This window comes from Psammomys obesus, unplaced genomic scaffold (assembly GCF_907164565.1).
Source record: "Psammomys obesus unplaced genomic scaffold, mPsaObe1.curated_primary_1811, whole genome shotgun sequence".
NCBI classification, from domain to species: Eukaryota; Metazoa; Chordata; class Mammalia; order Rodentia; family Muridae; genus Psammomys; species Psammomys obesus.
In genome coordinates this window covers 15,671,303-15,696,819 of record NW_026596064.1, presented here as the reverse complement: position 1 = coordinate 15,696,819, position 25,517 = coordinate 15,671,303, and the positions used below count along the sequence as shown (strand labels likewise).

The following is a 25,517-nucleotide window of genomic DNA, read 5'->3' as shown; positions in this document are numbered from 1 at the left end:
AACTCTTATGGAGTACCATTATGCAGTCAATTTGAATGCATTAATAATAAAGTAACCAATAATATGTTACTGTCACATTAAGGACAGAAATGAAATCACTTCCCTTTGGTGCCAAGAGAAAGCCCAGATTTGAATCCTCTACATCACTCTCCTTGTGTTTTCCGTCCGCTTGTCTTTCTGTTTTATGAACCTGGATCTGTCCCTGTGTCTGGGTCTCCTCTGTGTGCCTGTGTGTGTTTATCTGTTGTATCTATGTCCGTATCTATGTCTGTCTGTCTGTCTCTACATTGTTCTCTGAAAAGCAGGTTAAACAAACAGGCTGAGAACACAGTGGAGTAGCAATCTTAAGTCTTAAGTGACATGAAGGTGTATTATTAACTTTGGATATGAGGGCCACCAAAAGTCCCAGACATTGCATTGTATTTTCGTACGTGATACTGCACCGCCGTACCATTATTACATGGTCTTTGTCTGTCATGTTTCGATATAAATAGCGTCATCTGTTTCTGCTGGTAATTGTAATACCAAATTATTAAAGTCTGAGTTTATTTCTTCTCAGTCTTTATAGGCAAATATGCAAATGTCTTCTTACAGAGACGAAAGCCCTGCTGCCTTTACTTTATCAGAGCTTATGTAAAGTAGACGGTTTATTGTAGTCAGCAGGTTATAACAACTGGATCAAACCATAACATTTGTGTAAAATCTGAACAGGTTTTACACCTTTAGATTGTTGAAGTAAAAGAAAAAGAAAAGTAGTATTTCAGAACATAAAAAAATATATTTAAGGTCCAGAAAGATGGCTTAGTAAGTAAAGATGATCAGCCAAACCTGATAAACTTATATTATGCATAAAAATTTTCAAAGTAAAAGCTGATCAACACTAATAGTTTTTAAGTCAAAAGAAGAAAATTCTATTATCTGTGATGTAATCAATACACTGTCCACGGTAGGTGAAGTAACATTGATATTGGTAACTGGGGTGTTGAAGTTGCATAATATCTGAAAATAAAGTAAATTAAATTATTATAAACCAACTTAGCTGTAAACAGAGTGTCAGCATTTTTACTTTGAAAATTTTTATGCATAATGTAAGTTTAGACATTGCAGTATCTACCTGTTCAATATGTCTAAAATTAAGTTTTGATACTTTCCTAGTAAGAAGTTGCTTATCACACATTGTATAATAAACTATGTAAATATCCCCTTAATAATTTACTTTAGAAGAAACGCTTTTCTCATGTTTCTGCTTGAATGTTATGTTTGCTACTGAATGGCAACCAAACTAACATTGGAACAATATTTCCAATATTGTTAATGTTCCATAAATGCATAGTAAGTGTAATTTTCAGGAAGATGCTACAACTATACCATGAAGCATACTTCCCTTCACACTCTTTAATTTCATATAATTAACAACTGCCTTTTTCCTTTTCCTGTTTTTTCAGTCAAAGGATCAAGAAAGTTAAGTCTGCCAACAGATCTTAAGGCTGATCTTGGTACAGTAGGCAAAAGCCAACAACTTTTAAGTTTTCTTACATTCATTTGGCTGAACATTTCTACCTACCAATGCATAAGTTACATAAGCTTCCTAGACAGCCATATTCGACAGCTTTCCAAAACAGGCTTTTGTAAAAATTACCATAGAGTTCTGTTGGCAGCATTCGATATTTTGTTTATTAATAATCATTTTACAAAATTATGTTTTATAAGTCATTACACACCAAGGTAATGTACCAAGGTGTGTAATGTTGTTTGTTTTCTTCCATCACAAAAATGTTTAAAACATTTGTCACATAAAGACTTTATGGGGGCTGGAGAGATGGCTCAAAGGTTAAAAGCACTGTTTGCTCTTACAAAGATCCTGAGTTCAATTCCCTGCAACCATGTGGTAGCTCACATACAGACTTTATGAGTGTAATCTTGTAAATGAGCATTTCTCTGGAACTCTTTTCTCCCTTTTGTATGTTAGTATTGTTTAGAAGTAAAACTATTTAACCAAAAACGTCTGCTACAAAAGAAAGTGGAGTATGGCTCTAGCTTTTGTTGTTGTGGTGGTGGTTATGGCTGAACATCATAGATAATTTGATTCAAGGTGCTTTTGTGCCATTCAGGTGTAAGAAGCTGTTTTATATATATATTTTTTTCTTTTGGTGTGTGTGCGTGTGTGTGTGCATGTACACTTGTGTGTTTGCAGCTCTTTAAGATTGTCTTTATTATTCCCAATCTTTTCTCTTTTCTTTCTTTCTAAGAAGAAACTAAGATTATTGTTGCTAATTGATAGACTTTAAAATGCATGACACTTGGAAGGTCTGGAAGAATTCTGCACTAAATCTATCTGGTCTTAAGCTTTTGTTTAGTTGGAAAATTTTCAATTCTGTCTGTTTCTCAATGGAGGTTACAGGTCTGTTTAAATTATTCACTTCATGTTGATTTAACTTCAATTGATTATCTCATTCATTTCTTTTAGGCCTTCAGTTTGGTGGAATACAGATTTTTAAAGTATGTCCTTTTGGTTCTCTGAATTTCTTTGTCACCTGTTACAGTGTCTTCCTTTTCATCTTTAATTTGGATTTAATATAATTTGGATTGTATTTCTCCTTCTTTTGATTAATTCGGCTAAAGGTTTGCCAATGCTGTAAATATTTTCAAAGAACCAATCTTTGCTTCATTGACTTTTTTATTTATATTTTATTAATTTTGGTCCTAAGACTCATTATTGCTTCTCCCCTACACTTTTTCCTCCCAAGACGGGGTTTCTCTGTGTAGCCTTGGCTGTCTTGGACTCACTTTGTAGACCAGGCTGACCTTCGAACTCACAGAGATCAGCCTGCCTCTGCCTCCCCGAGTACGGGGATATTACCGGCATGCACCACTGTAACCAGCTTACCTATACTTTTTTTTAATGTTTTTATATTAATTACAGTTATTCACTTTGTATCCCAGCTGTAGACCCCTCTCTCATTCCCTCCCAATCCTACCCTAACCTCCTTCATGTCCTCCCTTGTCCCTCTCCATGTCCACTAATAGAGGAGGTCCTCCTCTCCTTCCATCTGACCCTAGCTTATCAGGTCAGGATAATGGCTGCATTATCCTCCTCTGTGGCTTGGCAAGGCTGCTTCCCCCTTAGGGTGAGGTGATCAAAGAGCCAGCCACTGAGTTCATGTTATAGACATTCCCTTGTTCCCCTTACTAGGGAACCCACTTGGATACTGAGCTGCCATAGGCTACATCTGAGCAGTGTTCTAGGTTATCTCCATGAATGGACCCTGGTTGGAGTATCAGCCTCAGAAAAGACCCATGTGAGACTCAGAGCCAAACTTTGGGCAGAGTGCAGGGAATCTTATGAAAGAAGGGGGAGATAGTAAGACCTGGAGAGGACAGGAGGTCCACAAGGAGAGCAACAGAACCAAAAAATTGCCTATACTTTTTAGGTGTTGTTTCTTCCTATTTCTCTAATGCGTTCAAGTGTGTCATTGAGTTGTTAGTATGAGATCTCTCCAGTTTGGGTTTTCTGAGGTTTTTTGTTGTTGTTGTTGTTGTTGTTGTTTTGGTTGTTTGTTTATGTAAGTACTTAATGCTTTCCTCTCAGACCTGCCCTTATTGTCCTATAGATTTGGGTATGTTATGTTTTCATCTTCATTCAATTCTAAAAATTTTAACTTCCTTTTTTATTTCTGCCTGGATCCAATTTTCACTCAGTAGTGAGTTGTTTCATTTCCATGAGTTTGTGTACTTTCTACTATTTTTATTGTTATTGAGAAACAGCTTTATTTACTAAGTCATGGCAACACAGGATGCAGGACATTATTTCAAGTTTTCTATATTGGTTGAGACTTTGTATACTAATACGTGGTCCATTTTGGAAAATTTTCCATAAGCTGCTGAGGAGAGTGTTCTTTGATGTTTGAGTGGAATGTTCTATAAATGTCTCTTAGGTCAATTTGATTTATGATATTATTTAACTTCAGCGATTCTTTATTTAGTTTTTGTCTAGAAGTCCTATCTGTTGGTGATGATGTATGGAGGTCACCCACTATCAGTGTGTTAGAGTCAATATGTGATCTGTAATCTAACAGTGTTTCTTTTATAAAATCCAGTAGTGTTGCTAGGGTTTGTATATAAAAGTTTAAGCAAAGGCCTACACTCAAGTTTGCTCTCTGGCTTCTATACACACACCATGGCATACACATACCCACATACACACATGAACACACACACATAAAACCATGCTCTATGCACACAGAAATTAATAGAAAAGAGAAAAAGGGAGAAAGAAGTGGAAGTATGTTAATTTCACTTTTCACAAGTTTGGTGATGCTAAAAATTAATTTTTCGACTACTCTTATGAGATCTTTCTCTCAGAAGAACAAGATTGCTAGTGTTGGCATGGGGCACAATTTATTTGTATTTTTATTCAACTATAAAAATGACTTATGGGTATTAGTCCAATTTATTATTTGCTCTTCAGTTTGGATTCACATCTAAGTAATTGTGACTTCAAAGGCAGGACATTTATAGATACATTTTTTAAAATTAGATTAAAGATCAACCAGTTTATCCAGGAATACAAGATACCTGATGTCAGAATTTAGTGACACTGAAAAATAAGTCCGAGGCTCAATTTCTTTGTCAAGCATTGGTTCCCTATTCTGAGTAAACTGTAATCACACCATGCCCATGCCTCTTATTTCCAACAGTGTGCAGGTGTAAACCTAAGACAGTCCTTGGCACTTGGAAGTAAATCATCTAGATCAGAGAATAGCATGGTTAAAGCTTTTGACCATCATCTTTACAATGATGGTGGTTACCTTATCTCCAAAATAGACATTCCAAAACAGAACTTAGCACACATCGGATATTTCCACAGCATCAACAAGGGTACCACACCTAAGCCAGAAGGTAGGCAAGATTATTTATGGGTTCCCCCCCCCCACCGCCATGAGACTCAAATGAGCCATGATAGCTTAGAATTTCAATCTCTAAGTGCAAGTTCTTCAAATATATAAATCTGACTGAAGCTTTGTGACATAGCATATTTCTACTGCTTCCACCTCTGTCCCTTATGTGACAGTGGGAAAGCCAATTACAACGACATTGATATATACTGTGCAAATATTTAAATTTTATTTTGTTTGAATGTGTTAGATTTTAAAAGCAGCCATCTGTTTAAATTTTTAATTTATTTACTTCTTTTTACTGATTTATTCTATTCAAGACCAATGCTTCAGTTAAAGCAGTTTATTACAGAAAATAGTTACGTCCTCTAAATCTTGTTGCTTATTGCAGGCCTGTTTGGTTGTTTATATCATCCCGTTTTAATTTTAGTTGGTCTATGTGTGTAAAGATTTCTCTAGCTTATTATAATATGAGATTTTCAAATATTCCATAATACTCCTTTGTGTTTTATTGGAATCTGTTATAATGTCTCTATTTACATTTCAGTTTCATTATCTGGCATCTTCTAACCTTTGGGTAATTGAGCTAATAGTTTGTCAATACTATTTATCATTTTGAAAAATAAACTCCTTATTTCATTGATTGTTGTTTTGTATTTTTTTTCAGTTCCTCTCATAAAATTCAGTTGTGATCTTCAATTCTTTCCAGTTACTGTTATTTTTACTATTTATTTATTTATTTCAATTTATTCACTTTGTATCTCCATTGTAACCTCCTCCCTCATCTTCTTCTAGTCTCACCCACCCTCCCTCTTTTTCTCCTATGACCTTTTCCTAGTCCCCTTATAGGGGAGGACCTCTTCCCCTTCTAGCTGACCCTAGCCTATCAGGTCTCATCAGGTCTGGGTGCATCAGCTTCCTCTATGGCCTGGTACAGCTTCACTTCCCCCAGGGGGAGGTGAACAAAGATACACCCACTAGCTCACATCAGAGACAGCCCCTGTTCCCCTTACTAGGGTACCCACTTGGACACTGAGCAGCCTATGGGCTTCCTCTGAGCAGGGGGTCTAGGTTCCTCTCCATGCATGGTCCTTGGTTGTAGTATCAGTCTATAAAGGACCCCCTGAGCCCAGGTATTTTGGCTCTGTTGGTCTCCTTGTAGAGTTCCTGTGCCCTCCAGGTCTTTCTAACTTCTTGTTCCATAAGGATTCCTGCACCCTTCTCAAAGTTTGGCTATGACTTTCAGTATCTCCTTTGATACCCTGGTAGGTAGAGTCTTTCAGAGGTCCTCTATGGTAGGCTCCTATCCTGTTCCTTGTCTTCTCCTACTTCAAATGTCTATCCTGTTTGCCCTTCTGAGTGAGGTTCAGCCTCTTTCCTAGGGTCCTCCTTGTTGTTCAGCTTCTTTAGGACTATAAATTTTAGTATATTTATCCTATATTATATAGCTAATATCCACATATAAGTGAGTATATACCATATGTGTCTTTCTGCTTCTGGGTTACCTAACTAAGGATGATCTTTTCTAGTTCCCACCATTTGCCTGCAAAGTTCATGATTTCTTTGTTCTTAATTGCTGAGTAATATTCCATTGTGTAAAAGTACCACAATTTCTGTATCCATTCTTCAGTTGAGGGACATCTGAGTTGTTTCTAGATTCTGGCAATTACAAATAAAGCTGCTATAAACATAGTTGAGCAAATATCTTTATGGAATGATAGGGCATCTTTTGGGTATGTGCCCAGGAGTGGTATAGCCAGATCTTGAGGTAGCACGATTCCTAATATTCTGAGAAAGCGCCAGATTGATTTCCAAAGTGGTTGTACAAGATTATATTCCTACCAGCAACAGAGGTAGTTCTCCTTTCTCCACAACCTCTCCAGAATGCATCATCCCTTGAGTTTTTTATCTTAGCCATTCTGATGGGTATGAGGTGGAATCTCAGGGTCATTTTGACTTGTATTTCCCTGATGACTAAGGAAACTGAGCATTTCTTTAAGTGTTTCTCTGCCTTTTCGATATTCTTCTGTTGAGAATTCTCTGTTTAGCTCTGTACCCCATTTTAAATTGGATTACTTGGTTTGTTGGGGTTTAACTTGAGTTCTTTATATATTCTTGGTATTAGCCTTCTGTCAGTTGTAGGATTAGTGAAGATCTTTTCCCAGTCTATAGGCTGTTGTTTTGTTCTGATGACAGTGTCCTTTGCTTTACAGAAGTATTTCAGTTTCATAAGGTCCCATTTATTGATTGTTGATCTTAGAGCCTGTGCCTGTTAAGTCCAGTTCCACTAAATGTCATTGATATCTGTGTTTCTTTGTTAATTTGCTTTGGTTTGGATAACCTGTGCATTTGGTGAAGGTGTGGTATTACAATCATCTAACATTACTGTACTTAAGTCAATCAGTATCTTTACACACATTAGTGCTTATTTTATGAAATTGAGTGTGCCAACATTCAAGGAATGTGTGTTCAGAATTGTAATATGTAGTGATCTCTGTGTCTTCCCTAATTGATTTTTATTTGCAGCCATTTTGTTAGAAATTGGAATTGCTACATTTGCTAGACTTCTGTTTTCATTAGCTTGGTATTTCTTTTTCCATCCTTCAACTCTAAGGCTTTGTTTCCTTTGCAATGAGCTATGTTTCTTGCAGACAGCAAAGAGGAGGGTCTTATTTTTAATCCAATCTGCTAGTATGTCATTTGAAAGGGAGTTTAAAACTTAAAATTCTGTTAATTTTGTCAGCATATATTCATATTTGCAGTTTCTGTTTCCTAATTCTTCTTTGCTTGTTTATTGTTCTAGTGTGGTTATTTTGTCCCGTGGTCCTACAGATTTGTTTATTGTTCTCTTCAGTGTGGAGGGTTCATTTGAGTACTCCCATGCTGCTTGCTTAGTGCTTATGAATGCTTTTAGTTTGTATATGTCATGGAAGACTTTTCTTTTCCTTAATTTTTAAAGGACAACTTTGTTTGAGGTTGAAGTATGGGAGGGCAGGTATTGTACTACAAAGCTTAAAACACATTATTCCATGCCTTCTGGGCTATTAGAGTTTCTGCTGAAAACAATCTGCTCTTATTTTCATAGTTTTACCTTTATGTGTTTGATGCTTACATTTGATCTCTGAAATATTTCAATATACTTTATTTGTTCTATATATTTAATATTTTAACTCTAATATGAATTGTTTTCTGTGTCTCATTATAAATATCTCCTATACTAGAATAGTGATCTTCTCCCCCTACCCCCAGATTTGGGAATTTTTATGCTGTGATTTTATTGAGTATATGTCTATTCATTTAATTTAAAATTCTTATTTCCATCTTATCTATGAAAAATATACTTATTTTTATAGACTTGGTTAATAGTGTCCCATACTGTCTTGGATAGTTTATGTCAACTTGACACATAAGCTACAGTCACCTGAAAGGAGGGACCCTCAATTGAGAAATGCCTCCATAAGATCCAATTGTAGGGCATTTTCTTAATTAGTTATTGGTGGGGTGGGTCCACCCCATAGTTGCTGATGCTATCCTGAGCTGGTGGTCTGGGCTCTATAAAAAAAAAAAAAAAAAAAAAAACAGTCTGAGCAATGCCATAGAAACAAGCCAGTAAGCAAGACCCTTACATGCCCTCTACATCAGTACCTGCCTCTAGGTCCCTGCCCTGGCTTCCTTCAGTGAAGAATTAGAATGTGGAAGTGTATGCCCAATATGGACTTCTCCAACTATTTTTTTTTTGTTATGATGCTTCGTTGCAACAATAGAAACCCTAACTAAGATACATAGGTGTCATATATTCTGATCGTTCTTTCTGATTGATTTACATTTGTAACGGTCCAACATTTTAATCCTTCTTATCTTCAAATTATCATATTCTCTCTTCCACTTGGTCTATTCTATTGGGGAAGATTTCTGCTAAGTTTATTATTTGACTAATTGCTTTTCATTTCCAGGTTTTTAGTTTGCTTATTTTTCCACATTTCTTCCTCTTTATTGAATTCTGATTTCATTTCCTATAGTGACTTATTTTTTTTATTCTGTTGCTCTCCTTGTGGAGCTCCTATCTCCTCAAGGTCTTTTATCTCCTCCTTCTTTCATAAGATTCCCTGCACTATGCCCAAAGTTTGGGTATGAGTCTCAGCATCTGTTGTGATACCCTGCTGCGTAGAGTCTTTCAGAGGTCCTCTGTGGTAGGCTCCTGTCCTGATCCGTTTAACTCTCTCTTCCAATGTCTATCCCATTTGCTTTTCTGAATGAGGATTGATCATTTTACCCAGGGTCCTCCTTCTTGTTTACCTTCTTTAGGTGCACAGAGTTTAGTATGTTTATCCTATATTATATGTCTAATATATACTTATAAGTGAGTATATACCATGTGTGTCTTTCTGCTTCTGGGATACCTCATTCGGGATGTTCTTTTCTAGTTCCCACCATTTGCCTGCACATTTCATGATTTCCTAGTTTTTAATTGCTGAGTAGTATTCCATTGTATAAATGTACCACAATTTCTATATCCATTCCTCTGTTGAGGGACATCTGGGTTGTTTCCAGATTTTGGCTATTACGAATAAAGCTGCTATGAACATGGTTGAACAAATGTCCTTGTATACTTGAGCATATTTTGGATATATGCCTAGGAGTGGTATAGCTGGATCTTGAGGAAGCACTATTCCTAATATTCTGAGAAAGTACCAGATTGATTTCCAAAGTGGTTGTTCAAGATTACATTCCCATCAGCAATGGAGGAGGGTTCCTCTTTCTCCATATCCTCTCCAGCATGTATTGTCACTTGAGTTTTCGATCTTAGCTGTTATGATAAGCTTTGATTTGATTTGCATTTCCCTGATGACTAAGGACATTGAGCATTTCTTTAAGTGTTTCTCTGTCATTCGCTATTCCTCTATTGAGAATTCTCAGTTTAGCTCTGTACCCCATTTTTTTAATTGGATTACCTGATTTGTTGGTGTTTAACTTTATAAGTTCTTTATATATTCTGGGAATTAGCCCTCTGTCAGATGTAGGATTGGCAAAGATTCTTTCCCAATCTTTAGGTTGTCATTTTGTTCTGATGACAGTGTCCTTTGCTTTACAGAAGCTTTTCAGTTTCATGAGGTCCCATTTATTGATTGTTGATCTTAGTCTGTGCTGTTGGTGTTCTGTTCAGGAAGTTGTCTCCTGTGCCAATGAGTTCAAGGCTCTTCCCTAACTTTTTCTTCTAATAGACTTAGTGTGTCTGGTTTTATGTTGAGGTCTTTGACTCACTGGGACTTCAGTTTTGTGCAGGGTGATAAATATGTATCTATTTGCATTTTTCTATATGTGGACATCCAGTTAGACCTGCACCATTTGTTGAAGATGCTATCTTTTTTCCATTGAATGATTTTGGCTTCTTTGTAAAAAATCAAGTATCTGTAGGTGTGTGGGTTTATTTCTGGGTCTTCTATTGGATTCCATTGATCCACCATTCTGTTTCTATGCCAGTACCATGCAGTTTTTATTACTATTGCTCAGTAGTACAGCTTGAGATCAGGGATAGAGATACCTCCAAATGATCTGTTGTTGTACAGGATTGTTTTAGAAATTCTGGGTTTTTTGTTTCTCCATATGAAGCTGAGAATTTTTCTTTCAAGGTCTGTCTGTAAAGAATTGTATTGGTATTTTGATTAGAATTTCATTGAATCTATAGATTGCTTTCAACAGAATGGCCATTTTCACTATGTTAATCCTACTGATCCATGAGCATGAGAGATTTTTCCATCTTCTGATATCTTCTTCAATTTCTTTCTTCAGAGACTTGAAGTTTTTTTCAAACAGGTCTTTCACTTGCTAGGCTAGAGTTGCACGAAGGTACTTTATGTTATTTGTGGTTTTGTGAAGGTTGTAGTTGCAGCAGGACTAAGTGTATTCCTCTTCAACTCAGGTTAGACAAAGCAACCCAGGTAAGAGAAAGAAAGGGATCCAAAGGCAGGCAAGAGGTTCAGAGACATCCCTGCCCCAATTGTTTAGGTACCCACATGATGACCAAGCTGCATATCTGCCACATATGAGTAGGGGGGCTAGGTCCATCCCGTGCCTGCTCTTTGGTTTTTGGGTCAATCTCTGTGAAGCTCCTATGGGCCTAGGCTACTTTACTCTGTTGGTCTTCTTGTGGTGTCCTTGGCCCTTCTGGGTCCCTCTTCCACAAGACTGCCAGGGCTCTGCCTACTGTTTGGCTGTGGGCCTCTGCATCTGAAACATCTCTTTCTTCATTCATTCATTCATTCATTCATTCATTCATTCATTCATTCACTCATTCATTCGCTCTCTTCTTCCTCTTTTTTTTTTCTTTCTTTCTCTTTAAAGGAATAGAGATAGTTTATTCTAGAGCCATTTTGAGTGACCATGGCCTGGGAACAAAAATTTAGGTTACCCTAAATTCCATGTTTAAATGTAGAAGCAGCTTCATGGAGTTTTTATAGTTTTACAGAACAGAGAAAGTCATAAGTCAAGGCAAGTTTAAAATACACTGGTGAGTAAGTACACCAGAGAGGCTGGGACATCGAGATGAGGGAAGCTTTTCTAAACATGCAATATGCTATCTGATGGCATTCTTAGCTTTTGTCTTGGTAGAAGCTAATTTAATTTCCTTCTAAGTCAATAGGTTTTAAGAGGCTTTTGTCTATTGTCACAAAATGTTAGTTCAAACAGGGGCAAGGAGGGCAAGAACTTAGCCTAAATATGGTAACTAGCCTCTGGACCTGCAATTTTCCAATCTCTCCACAGTAATGAAATTCTAATCAACCCATTAGTCTCTGCAGATGCAGATTCCGCTCAGGAATTCTCATCACATCCATATTCAGCTTCTTATCAGAAGTTATCATTTACAGTTCCTCCTTTTGGCCAGCATAGCATTTCATGCATGTGGTGCTACATATTATTTATTAAATATTATAAGCTCCCTCATAGCTAGGAACCTCATTTCTAGGATCTGATGCTTATGGTGAATAGTAGGCAGCACCACAGTCTTCCGGAGAGAGGGAAAGCTGGAAAAGGCCATCAAAAGAGAAACTCCTACTAATCTTAGTTTTAATGAAGTTACAAATAAAATGTTATGACTGTTTGCTTTCAAAATATTTGAAAGACTCAAGTTTTTTATTATGTTTATGATTCTATACATATTCTCATTATTCAGTATAGTTTGGATAAAACAAAAGTCTATTCCTTCAACTAAGCTTTAACTCCATTTATTCTAGTTAGAATACCCAAACATTTATTCTTCTTATACAGATACAGACATCAGTGTCTAATAACAACATTTATGATGTCTTGTACTTTAAGTATTAGTGTTTCTTGATTTAATTAGTATCTAAAATATTCTGTAGTATAATAAGCTGGGATTAAACATTAATTAAGCAATATTTTGGTAACAAAGAGAGATGGTAACAATGGTTGCATTTTAATCATTTAAATATAAGTAAGACAGTTCATGAAATGCAACTACCTATGAATACAAGGGCAATTATATAGTCAGTATCGTAAATTTTAGTCATCTTAGATGTTTGCTCCATTTGTAATCTTCTCTTCATTAGGCCAAACTGTGTTGTTGATTACTTAATTTTAGGATAGTAATCTGTGTCACATGTAAATTTTATGTCAAGTACAGAGGCCATAAAAACAAATCTTTATGTTTTCTTTAAATTTACTGCATCACTTTTAAACAGCCATCCTCAGTTCTCTAAGTCCTCCTATTCTGGTTTGGTCTCTGGTCTGTTTCTAGGACCTTATTCACTGAGATCATACATTTTCCAAAAACTCTTGATACTTTTTGTCTAGGCACTGAAGGTTTAGTGACTCCAGACTTCCTATGCTGGTTTTGTTTCTGTATTTCAGGGCATTCTAAGCAGGCTGCTTAATTTTCTCTATGTCTATAGTCATTTGCCTTATTTCAGGACAGGAGGGCACCTAGGCTTAGATGTGACAAGAGTTGGTCTTGGTGTTTGTCAATATCTCAGTTCAACAGGCCAATCCAAGCCAAAGTTTGGCTTTAGTATATTGTTCCAAGTGCAATAGGAAATACCTAGGAAGAATAATCTATCTCAACAAGTGACCCATAGGGTCAGGATATTCCCAAATGACTTGTGCATAATTGCTGCCTGAGGTCAGGCACTACAGGTTTCTGTCTGGCTGTCGATGGACCAACCCCAGATTTCTGTGGAACACCATGCCCACGGTATTTTCTCAGGGGAAGTTCCCTCTTCTAGATAATCCTGGATTGTGTCAAGTTAACAGAAAACTAACCAACATACCACCTTTTGTTGAGGTGCACTTGTGGCTGAAGACCACTGCAAATAATCATCATCTCTTTGATAGCTGGAAGAGAAATATGACATACAATGACTGCATATTTTCCCCAAGCCTGGGAGGTGTTTCAAAGATTCTAATTTGCAGGTAATATTAGAGATCAAAAATGTTAGAATCTGCTAAGAATTCTGTTTTATCAATATAACACCAACTTCATGGCAGTCCTAACCCTATTACCTTGTTCTACCCTCCAATGACTGGAGTCTTCTACCAAACACTGCACCAGGTTAGTGGTGATATGAAAAAAAATCCCTTAGCTATCTATCCTGATTCTAAATGAGTCATGACAGAGTATCATGGTCATAAGGACCTGTAAAGTCTCAGAGGTTCACCAAGACTATGCCCTACCTGGCAGTTATGTAGGGTGAAGTATGGGTCTCTCTTAACGGAGCATAGGTATGTGTCTAATGTCAAGGCAATTGTAGAGCTACATTCTTTTAAATATAATTTTTGTTTATTACAGTTTATTCAACTTGTATCCTAGCTATAGCCCCACCCTCATCCCCTCCAATCCTGCTCTCTCTCCATTCCTTATCTCCTCCCATGCCCCTTCCCCCAGCCCACTGATAGGGGAGGACCTCCTCTCCTTCCATCTGACCCTAGCCTATCAGGTCTAATTGGGACTGTCTTTCATAGTCTTCCTCTGTGGCCTGGTAAGGCTGCTCCCCACGCCCCCAGGGGGAGTTAATCAAAGAGCCAACCACTGAGTTCATGTCAGAGACAGCCCCTGTTCCCTTTACTAAGGAACCCACTTGGAGACTGAGCTGCCATGGCTACCTCTGTGCAAGGGGTTCTAGGGTATCTCCATGAATGGTCCTTGATTGGAGTATCAGCCTCAGAAAAGACCCCTAGGTCCAGATTTTTTGGTTCTGTTGTTCTCCTCATGGAGCTCCAGACCCTTCCAGGTCTTTCTATCTCCTCCTTCTTTCATAAGATTCCCTGCACTCTGCCCAAAGTTTGGCTATGAGTCTCAACATCTATTGTGATACCCTACTGGGTAGAGTCTTTCAGAGGTCCTCTGTGTTGGGCTCCTGCCTTGTTCCTTGTTTTCACCTTCTTCCGATGTCTATCCTGTTTGCCTTTCTGAAGATTGAGCATCTTACCCAGGGTCCTCCTTGCTTAAGCTTCCTGAGCACTCACCTGGCACCAGCTGAGTTCTCCAAGTTTAGGGATGGTGAGCACAACCCCAAAGACTACTAAGGCTGATGCTAAACTAGATTGCACCTGAGTCTCATGACTGCATGGCCCTGTAGTCTCAGGAAAAGAGTGGGTGTGTCCTGGGCTCATCTAAGGCTGGAAATGATGGAGTAAAATCCAAGTCTGTCCCAACATTCTTCACTTCATTTTTTTTTCATGGTTGTTCTAGAAGCTTGGTTGGCGAGTTCTTAGCCTGCCTACAGGTCTTTTATTCTTACCAGATACTGAATTTCACAATGACAAGCATGGGGCTGGGCTCTAGGCAAAGCCCTGTGCTAGCTTTTGTCTTCAGGGGTGTGTTAAAAGTTGGGGGAAGGGTGGCAAAGGAAGATAGCAACCTTTAATAATACATTGTTAGTTGCTCAGTCTCCAAGTCTTGACTAGTGGTATGGTTAGCACTTTGCCCAGTATTAGGTTTCTCCATTGCAAGCTAGGGAATGGGATTCATATCTAAGGCCTGGGCTTAATTTTGTCTCCTACTCTAATGCCTCTTTTTTAGGCTGTACAACGTAGAGTTGAGAGACAGGGCAATGAAAGAAACAGTCATTTTCTCTTTCATTCTCTTTTACTTTGATGGTTTAATCATATTATGTTTTTTTCTTCCTCTAGTTCCCTTAGAATTTGCTATATACCTTTACAACTAATCCAAGTTCTCTTTTAGCTAGCATCACACTGCTTTATAATTGATGTATCATATAAAAGCTATCCCTTCCATCCTTCTTATTAACTTCATTTACCCATATATTATTCTCAACATTTTAAACAAGCTAAGGGAGATATATAATTCTTTTCAAATAAACATAAAAGTATCCGTTTAAAAAGTTAGTGTGTCCTAGAAAATCTTTAAAGAATACTAAAAAAAAATCATTTTATGATTTTATATCTATATGATCTAAATATATTTTTATTAATTTATTCATTTTACGTACCAATCATATCCACATCCCTCATTTCCTCATGGTTCCACCCTATCCCATCCCCTAGTCCTCAGAAAGGGAGAGACCTTCTCCCTTACCAACTGACCCAAGATTATCAAGTGTCTTCGGGACAGCCTATATCCTCTTCCTCTGTGGTTTGGCAAAGCCACCTTGCCTGGAGGAAGTGACCAAAGAACAGGCAATGGAGTTCATGTCAGAAACTGTCCCTGGTCCCCTTACTAGGTAGCCCACATGGAGACTAAGCTGCCTATCATCTATATCTGAACAGGGGGCCTGGGTCCTCTTTATGCATGGTCCTTGGTTGGTGCATCAGTCTTCTCAGGCCCCCTTGAGCCCAGATTTGTTGGTTTTGTTGGTCTTCTTGTGGAGCTCCTGTTCTCTCTAGGTCTTCTATACCTCCAACTCTTCCATAAGACACCCTGCACACTGCCCAAAGTGTGGCCGTGAGTCTTAGCATCTGCTTCAATCATCTGCTGGGTGGAGTTTTTTGGAGAACATCTATGGAAGACTCCTGTCCTGTTCCCTCTCTTCAACCATGCCTGTGTCTATTCTTTTTACCCTTCTAAATAAGAATTAAGCGTCCTCCCTAGGGTGCTCCTTGTTACTTACCTTCTGTAGGACTGTGGATTGTAGTATGGTTATCCTGTACTATATGGCTAATACCTGCTTCTAAGTGAGTGTATACCATGTGTGTCTTTCTGGGTCTGGATTACCTCACTCAAAATGATCTTTCCCAGATCCATCCATTTACCTGCAAATTTTATGATGTCCTTGTTTTTAATAGCTGAATGTATCCCATTGTGTAGATGTGCCACAGTTTCTTTATCCATTCTTCAGTTGAGGCACCTCTGGGTTGTTTCCAGTTTCTGGCTAGTATGAATAGAGCTGCTATGAACATAGCTGCATGGTGGAGCATCATTTGGGTGTATGCCCAGGAGTGATATCACTGGGTCAATCTGGTGCTTTCTCAGAAAACTGGGAACAGCTCTACCTCAAGACCCAGCTATACACTCCTGGGAATACTGAAAATTCTTTAAAGAATAACATATAATAAAGCATACAACCTACTGAAGTAGGACCTATGAAGATGAGAAAAAAATAGAAATAGAAACTGACATAGAAATTACAGATAGGCTAGAGTTAGTAAACTTCTATTCAAATATACTACAGATGTAGATAAAGGTCTCAGGATGTAAAAAAGAAACATAAATTAGAAAAATACGTAAATCAAGCTTTTGATTTAAATAAAATCATTTAAATAAAAATACTGTCTCTGAGATGAAAACTGCACTAATGGGCTCAATAAAAAGAATTGATGCTGCATAAGGCAACGAATGGTCTCAAAAACTTACTGTTTGAGATGAAACTCTGTGCTACCTAATGTATATGCTATAAGAATTCTAAAAAGAGAGAAAAGAAGGGGAGAGATGTTTGACTAAATAATGCTGAACAATTTTCTAATTCAATAACAATAAAAATATACAGTTCCAGAACACATAATTAACTCCAAGCAAGAGAAATAGAAAAAAATTGCATGAAGTGCATTGTAATTAATTTTTTTAACAACCAATTAAATGAGGCGGGAAATAACATTTTAATATGTCAAGTAGCAAAAGCAGGAATGGAGCATGTTTTCCCACAGAAATTACTTTTTCTAGTAGAAAAATTATGTTTAAACTACTGAAAGAGAAACGATCATCCTAAAATTCCGTAAGCAATAGAAATATTGTTCAAAATGAAGATTAAATTAATGCCTTCTTGGATATACAAAAGTTACAGCCATGCATGGTGGCATATATCAATAGCATTCTCAACACTTGGAAAGGGAAAGCAAAAATATCACAAGCTTGAGAGCAGCCAGAGCTATATGGCGATACCCTGTTTCAAAAAGTGTCAACACACACACAAAATACCCAAAATCCAGATGTTAGGAAAAAAGGGGGAAACCAAGAGAAATTTCAGTATACCCAAAAAATGGTAAATAGATAACTGGGAGCATTCAGACTATTCACCAAAGGATAAATAATTAAATATCCAGGCATACCCAGGCAATGGAATATTCCTTAGAACTGAATCATGATAAGAGAAAAAAGTCAAGCAAAACTAAGTATAAACTGGTTCTGGATTAGCCTGTACAGTAAATAATATGGCAGTGAGTGACTTTGTCAATAGCAAGATTTGTTTTTCTTTTGATTTAGCACTGTTTTACTATCATAAATTTCCAGATTGACCGTCTGAGCTATGACTAATTTTTTTCCTCTTGAAAAAATTCTTATCTCTCTTTAACATCTATCATGTTATCTATATACCAGATAGATAGATAGATAGATAGATAGATAGATAGATAGATAGATAGGCACCATGTCCTTAGAGAGGGCAGGTTTTTCTGACTGTTCCAAATGGGGGTGTTGTTGCAAATTCTATTCCTAAAGTAGTTGCCGTTTTCTAATTCTCACTAAGTTGTTAGTGGCGGCTGTTGCCCTAATTGTTTCTTTTTTTATGGTGGAGAAGGAGAAATAGAACTCTTGACTTCCTCTTTCCATGTCTGACTCCTCATAAATAACTTCTGTGTTGCTGTTAATTTAATGGTAAGGTCTAATAATGCTTATTTTTAGCCTCATAATTACCACGGCGGGATTATCTAGCCCACTATTATAATCAATAGAGAACACAGATGCCTGATAGATTTTATAATTACCTTATATCACCTTGGGCTCGGAAGATATTAACCCCCTATACTACCTTCCATTATCTCCCAGCCTCCAGCCTATTCCACCTGCTTTAATCATCTTTGTCCGGGCTACTTCCCATCCATATTCCCAAATACTTACTTATGTTGTTCATCTGGAACATTTCTTTCCATGCCATTCTCGAAGTCCTTTCTCCTGGCCCACGTGGTTCTTTCCATGCTAACCCATCGTGGCTTCCTCCTTCCTTCCTCCTCTTCCAGTACGAACTCTTTCCCAAGATCCTCTTGTCCCCAAAGCCCTTGAAACTTAGCCACGCCTATCCCATGTGCCTGTCCAGGTATGTCGGCTTTTTATTGGTCAAACAGGGAAAAGTTTTAGGCAAGGTTACAAATATCATTTTGGGGTATATGAGTGTCTACTCATTTGGGCCAATAATTAGCATCAGAATATATAGCACCAGACCAACCCGCCAAACTTTTGTCTTTTCAGCTGGGATTTCTGAAATTCTATTCAAAATGAAAGATGCTTGATTCCAAAATGACTAAATTTCAATGTACTTTACAAACTTCTCAAACACTACTGAATATATTTTCAAAAATATTATTCTTTCCAAAATATTTTAGCTAACTCTGTAATCTGGTGTTTAAACATATATATCAACTGAGAAAAATCAATTTAGGCTCTTGCCTGATGAGAAATTTTTTTTTCTGTTCTTTATTTCTAATGTCACAATAGTAATAAATTATCTTACAGGATTATTCAAAAATTAAATAAGATGATATATAGTTTGTCTACCATTTAAATAATAATATTAACTCTCATTTTAAAAATTAATGGGAAAATTTCATTAATGCATTGAAATGGTGAGAAATAATTCTTGGTCTTGGGTAGCTGCAAAGGAATCCAGGAAATATATAATTTTAGGCTTTGAAATTATGCAATACAAAGAGTCTATAATGGATATGTCATTTTCACATAGTCAATATGTCAGTTCTATACCCTCAAAATTTCCAGTACGAATATCCATGTACATCTGTCTCAAGAATGACCAAAGCAGACTTGTCCATAATGCATTCTTCATGGTACATTCTTTATGAGTGATATTTCAAATACAATATAGTAACTTTAAGCAAAATAAGAAAAAATGTTTTATAGATAGAACCTATGCTAAATAAGTTTCCTACCTGTAAGGTCTACTCCTACCCCCAAGTTTTTAAAGTGATACACAAACATTCACAAACATTAGATGATCATTTCACACATAAAATACTCTGAAACAAGAGTGACAATAACAAAATTGTCTGTAGTTTCTACTGTAGCCCTCTGTATAGGACATTGACACAAACTGCATGAAGTATGTAATAATATTCTAGATTTACAGAAGAAGCTGATGTGTGAAGACTTCATTAGTGTCAGAATTGGAATTACTCCTAGGGAGCTTGACTCGAAACTTATATTCTTAAGTACCAGCTTCAGGTATACACTATATGATGCTGTCGTTCTACATCTTAAACTCCAAGTAAAGAAATTTCTTCCAAAACTGACGTAAACTATATCTATTCAAATAATGCAACAAAAAGTAAAATATTAAAACTTATTGCATATTGCCATTCAATGACATGTTAAATATATAGTGAGGATATATAGCACAGTTCAAAAATGTTAATTAGACAAATTATGAAAGTGTGTCCTATACATAATAAGTATCTTGATTTCTTTATAATCTGAAATTATAACTAGATATTAAAATAACAAAGAATTAGCCATATCCAAATGGATTGGAAGAAGAGGAATTCCTGTTCCTCCACTTTTTAACCTGCCTTTGGATTTCCTCATCTGAAGACTTAACTATGATATTTATTCTGCCTTCTTCCTCTTGGTACAGACCATGTAAATGGACACTGCACAAGTCCAACTTCTCAGAGTTGCAGTTCTGGAAAACGTCTTTCCAGTGCTGATGTTTCAAAAGTAAATCGCTGGGGTCCTGGACGACCACCATTTAGAAAGGCACAGTCAGCTGCTTGCATGGAGATTTCTTTACCAGTTACAACTGAAGGTAGGATAAACATATCAATTTCTGTGAGTAAAGTTTAAAATTTGGTTTATCATGGTAACAGATGCTTTGAAGACAAAGAAATGGAAGTTACATTTAAAAGATTATAAAAGAAAAACTACATGACTATGAAAAACTGAGATCCTTTTCAGCTGTAACCATAACTCCAATTTTATTCCTTACTCCAACTTCTTCCTTATCTCTAAAAATAAAATTATTCCACTGTAGGCAGGCTATTCAAACGGAGATAATCTGTAATTATCTTAATTACAACCTTAATTTCCTCTAGTGTCAAAGGACTATAACCAAGTTTTTAAAACCCACGTTATTAAATTCTAAAATTTAGACTCAAAGCCGGGTCTGGTGGCATAGTTCTGTAAACCCAGCTGCTGGGGAGGCTGAGGCAGGAGGATTGCAACTTCAAGACCTGCCTGAGTTACAGAGGGAGCTCAAGGGCAGTCTGGACCATTTACCAAGACCCTGTCTCAAGGCATAAAGTACAAGGGGTCTGAAATATGATTCAGTGGCTGAGTACTTACCCAGTCTTCATGAGGTCCAGGATGTGTTCCCAGTACTACACAAATAAACAAATAATAAACAAAAAATAAATAAAGTTTATAATGCTTGTAAATTTTTAAGGAAGAATTGTTTTCTTATTTATTGAACAGGAATAAGAATGGGGAGTCAAATACAAGAGTAAAAAAAATTAATTTTTAGAGAAGAAAATAAAATCTTGGACTTTTGCTTTTACATTTTGGTAATAAAGGAGAAGAGTTCTGGGGAATATTAGAATGATTTGGCTATAGTAACTCTATACCATCCTTTAAATTTTCAAACAACAATCTGTTATTGTTCTTCAAAAATGTTTTTTAATGAATTCATTATTTGGGTTTTATTTAATATTATGACATACTAACTCTGGTCTTGTAGATGTGGACAGTAACAATATTCTCTTTCTAACAGGTATATGTTAAGATCAGTGTTGAATGATGGGAAATCCTGAGTGAATCTTTGGAGACACAGATTAGCTAGAAATGTTGCAATAGGAAAAACATGTAAGAATTAAGAAAAAGCACAATCATTGGAACGAGTGCTAAAATTTGAGTTGTAGATATTCTGCCTCTATGCTAGAAAACAGTTTAACTATAATTCTGTCTTTAAATTTGCAAAGCATATAAATGATAATCCAACTTCTGTCTCATCTCTAAAATTTTGTAAGTTATTTTTTATGAATTTGGTAAGGGATAGAAAGGGGAAATTAGGAATATTTCATTCTGTTCCTTCTAAATTTATTTTTGAAGAACTTATATTTCTTCTGGTTCTATAAAAGTTATCAATACGCACTCAGATCTATCAAGAAGAAAAGGTGAGTGAAGACAGGAGAAAGAAAAACTGAAGCCCATACTCTAGAGCAGTTAAAAAACTGTGTAACTGTATATTAGCTAGCAGATGGGTGGTTTTGTGCTTGTTGGGGGTATGCATGTGCAGGTGTAGACACAGCAAGAGCACCCCAAACTATACTGCTTGTGTTTCTGTTCTGAGTGAGCTGAAGCCTTCTCAGAGAAGCACAGTCTTTACTTGATCCTTGGCAAAGTTAGAACTGGATTTGGATTGTAGGTAGACAGCCCGGAACAAAGTTCACATAAATCACATTTGCATTTTGGACTTGAAAGTTTCATTTTTATAATTGCTTAGGATATACAGTATGTTCATGATCCATGTTGGTCCTTTCATGTTGGTAACCATGATACTGTTGGTATGTGTGAACTGCCAAGGAATCATTAATATGGTTTCTATAATCAAAAGATATGAAGGAAAAGCAATTAAGTGATATCAGAAAATTTTGTATTTTGACTATTTAGAGTTAGAGGTGTTTTTTTGTTTTGTTTTGCTTTTTTACTGATTGAAGAATTATAACTGATCTTTCAGGGAATGTACAAAAGAAAAATGGTAGGCTAGAACTCAGGAAACTGGACGTTTGGTTTTAACTCTGCCTGAGTTTATGATAACACATACAGACTTCAGATTTCCCACCTTCAACATGAGTCAGTAACCTGGACAAGATGGCCTCTTGTCAATAAACAAAGAATAAAATGTTTCTTTCTCTCCTAGCTATGGTTTACAGGTATAGATATGGCCTGTCTCAGGTTCACTCAGGCTTGATTTTTGCTTTTTTTAATGCTCATAGAAGCCCGAGAGAATTCCTACAGTCGCTCCAGGAGCTCCAGCCTCTCCAGCATTGACAAAGATTCTAAAGAGGCGATCACGGCTTTACACTTCATGGAATCCTTCGCGCGGAAAAACGACTCTACCGTTTCCCCGTGTCTGTTTGTTGGAACTAGTCTGGGAATGGTGTTAATCATCTCCCTAAATCTGCCACCATCAGATGAACAGAGGTTTACGGAGCCAGTGATGGTATTGCCAAGTGGTGAGAGGTTTTGTTCATCTGTTCCCTTGTTCTACTGACTTCACTTTAAATATTAAGTATTAATAGTATGCATTGCTTTCAGACAATGGTGAGGAGTAGAAGCCTCATTAATAGGAGCTACTGGTAATTTCGTAACTCAAGTATTACTGCAACACTTAACCACACTGTCATTTACCAGTCCTTTGGGGTGAGCGTGCATTGGTTTCTCTGGGGGAAACCAGAAAGGCCAGTCTAAAAACAGCCTTTGACAATAAGCTCCTTCAAAGTGCTGAGGTAAGTGTTAATGTACAAGTACAATTTATTTTTAATAAGTTGAAGCACTTTTCCAAAGTTCTGTGCCAGGCCAGAACCTATGAGTATTTTTACATCCTTCTTGAAGAAATCAGAATAAAGTAGAAGCTATCTGACCTAAAGTGGCTATCTGAAGTCTTCCTTTCCTTTTCATGGTAAAACCTCAAGAATTCACCTTAGATACATGTTCTATTCTACCTGAATCATCTTTCCTCCCAATTTGTTTAAAGTGTGATTTTTTTTAAGTGTGATATCACTTGACAGTCCTTTGAATAATTTTAACATATTATAATAACAAAGTTTACTCTCTTTCCTACATATAATAAATGTTTTAGGTATATTAAGCTAAGAAAATAATTTCATTATAGAATAAGAGATTTTATTTTTAAACAGTACATACAGCACATGAGATTAGAGAGAGTTAGGTTTTGTATGAACTTGTGTTACATACATATAAATAGATGGCAGGTAGAACAGTCAGCTTTATGAGTGTGGCAAATTTGAGGAAACCTTTGTCTCTAAACTACTAAAAACAAATACTTTATTTTAAACTGATACTACATAGTGAAAATAATTTTTACTGTATTTCTAATTTTAAGCTACAGGTGGGATACAAAGGAAATAAACTGTAATTAATGAAAATAAAATATTGTAATTTAAAAATATATATTTTAATTTTGCTTAAGTTAGGGCCAATAATTCAAAGTGAATTATTAAGTACCAATTCAAATCTATTCTTTTACTCAATGATTTTATATATATATATATAAATATAAAATCATTGCGTAAAAAAACAAATATATATATATATATATATTTGTTTTTTTACTCTCTCTCTCTCTCTCTCTCTCTCTCATATATATAGTATATACATATATATAGTATGTCTAAAATGTGCCAGGCATTCCTCACAAATTCCGAGGTTAAATAAAATTTTCCTGTCACATAAGCCTAAAGCCATAGTTGGAAAAAATTTCAGATATGAAATTAAAGCTGATATGCTTTTCTAAGTAGAAATAATTCCATGGACAACACACTGTCTCTCACTTTTATAGAGATTTCTCCCATTCTTAAGCAAACAATAAAATGATGGAAAAATAAAAATAAATATAGATATGACTTTTGTCATCTGGTTTACAAGATTTTCCCTTATGTAGTGCATATTATCCAATAGGAAAGCTGTCTTCTGTAATTTTCCAAGTTGGTATCCTACTATTATTTTAAAATATTAACAATCCATAATGTATCAACATCAGTTGATCAGTTATGTCAAATATAGATTATTAATACAAGATGGGAATAGTAGGAGAAATGGCAGAAGAATGACATGTGGGCAGGATATATGATCTTCTTGGTTTTCTGTAAACATAATACTGCTCTTTAAAATCCATTAATTAAAAAGAAGAAAGCAATGATGCCAGCTAGGTTCATGTTTGTTTTCTAATTAACCATTGAAAGGGAAAAAAAGGAATATTTAGAAGGCAAATTTATAGCAGTAAAAGGAGAAAAAGGAATAGAATCTCATATGAAAAAAACAGGTGACTAAAAAGTTCCAACTGAGAATGGGATTTCTGCTTTTCCTCTCTGTAGCTCATTGATTGACTGTGTGATTGTAGTTCTGAGCCCTGTCTCTTTGCCAAATTCATTCTCTCTTCTATACCTTCCTTTAAGGTTGAACAATATTGCATTGCATCTATATATCACACTTTTATCCATTCATCTGCTGGAAACATAGGTTGTCTCCACCCCGTCACCATTGGAAACAGTGCTGCACAGGAGTGTGTGTGTCCTCACAGCCCTAGGCTACAGCCCCAGAACTGGATTGTTTATTATATGTCAGTTCCATTTTTAATTTTGCGGAAAACCGCCACACCATTTTCCATGTCCGTTGACTATTCTAATACAGTGGGACCTGGGAGAATGAAGCCTAAAAATGAGGTGAACAAATATCTCATGCAAGAGCCAACTTTATTCATAGCATCAATTTATACCCTTAGGGTTAAGAAAGGTCACCGGAGTTCAAGCTGTATATAATCACAAGGACAAGCTACACGTGGTAAAAACGTGCTTTTCCATAGAGGCATTTAATCAAAAGCAATAGCCAATTATAATGAATAATCTGAAGTAAACTCACCAGGGAGGGGCATGAAAGCACAAACTGAGAACAATTCCATGTTTTGCTTAAACTGAGATCATGAGACTCTTGTCTTGCTTTCTTGGAGTTTTCTCACAAGCTCTCAGAATTCCCCTCACATGACTCCATCCTTGGACTGTGTTCTGACACATGTCCATGGCACTGTTTCACAGGTGCAGCTATAGAAACAATGTCTGTTTTAGTTTCTCCACACCATCCCATCACTGTTATCTTACAGTGTTTTAAAAATAGTTATCCTAACAGATATGAGGTTGTATGAGCCTGATGTTCCAACAAACCAGATAACCTAAAGGAAATGAATACAACACTAGAATTACACAGCGTAGTGGAACCCAGAGCTACTAAGGAGGTTGAATCAGTAACTAAAAAGATACCACTAAAAATAAAATCCCACTTTTCTTCTTTAAGGAGTATTTTCACATAGATTATCTTGTTTGTCCTAGCAACATATTCTTCCCAGTGATATGGAAATTTGAAGTGTGTTTAATCATTGAATGGGAGAGCTGAAAAAATACCTAGAGACTCTCTTC

At 36.4% G+C, this 25,517-nt stretch overlaps 1 protein-coding gene across 1 annotated transcript in view; it reads left to right on the top strand.

Moving 5' to 3' along the window:
* Positions 1-25,517, top strand: part of Stxbp5l (syntaxin binding protein 5L) — a 278,666-nt gene that overhangs the window by 239,665 nt on the left and 13,484 nt on the right. The window contains exons 22-23 of the mRNA XM_055625237.1: positions 19,946-20,116; positions 22,302-22,541. Of these exons, the coding sequence (XP_055481212.1) occupies positions 19,946-20,116; positions 22,302-22,541 (411 nt within the window). The remainder of the gene's footprint in view (positions 1-19,945; positions 20,117-22,301; positions 22,542-25,517) is intronic.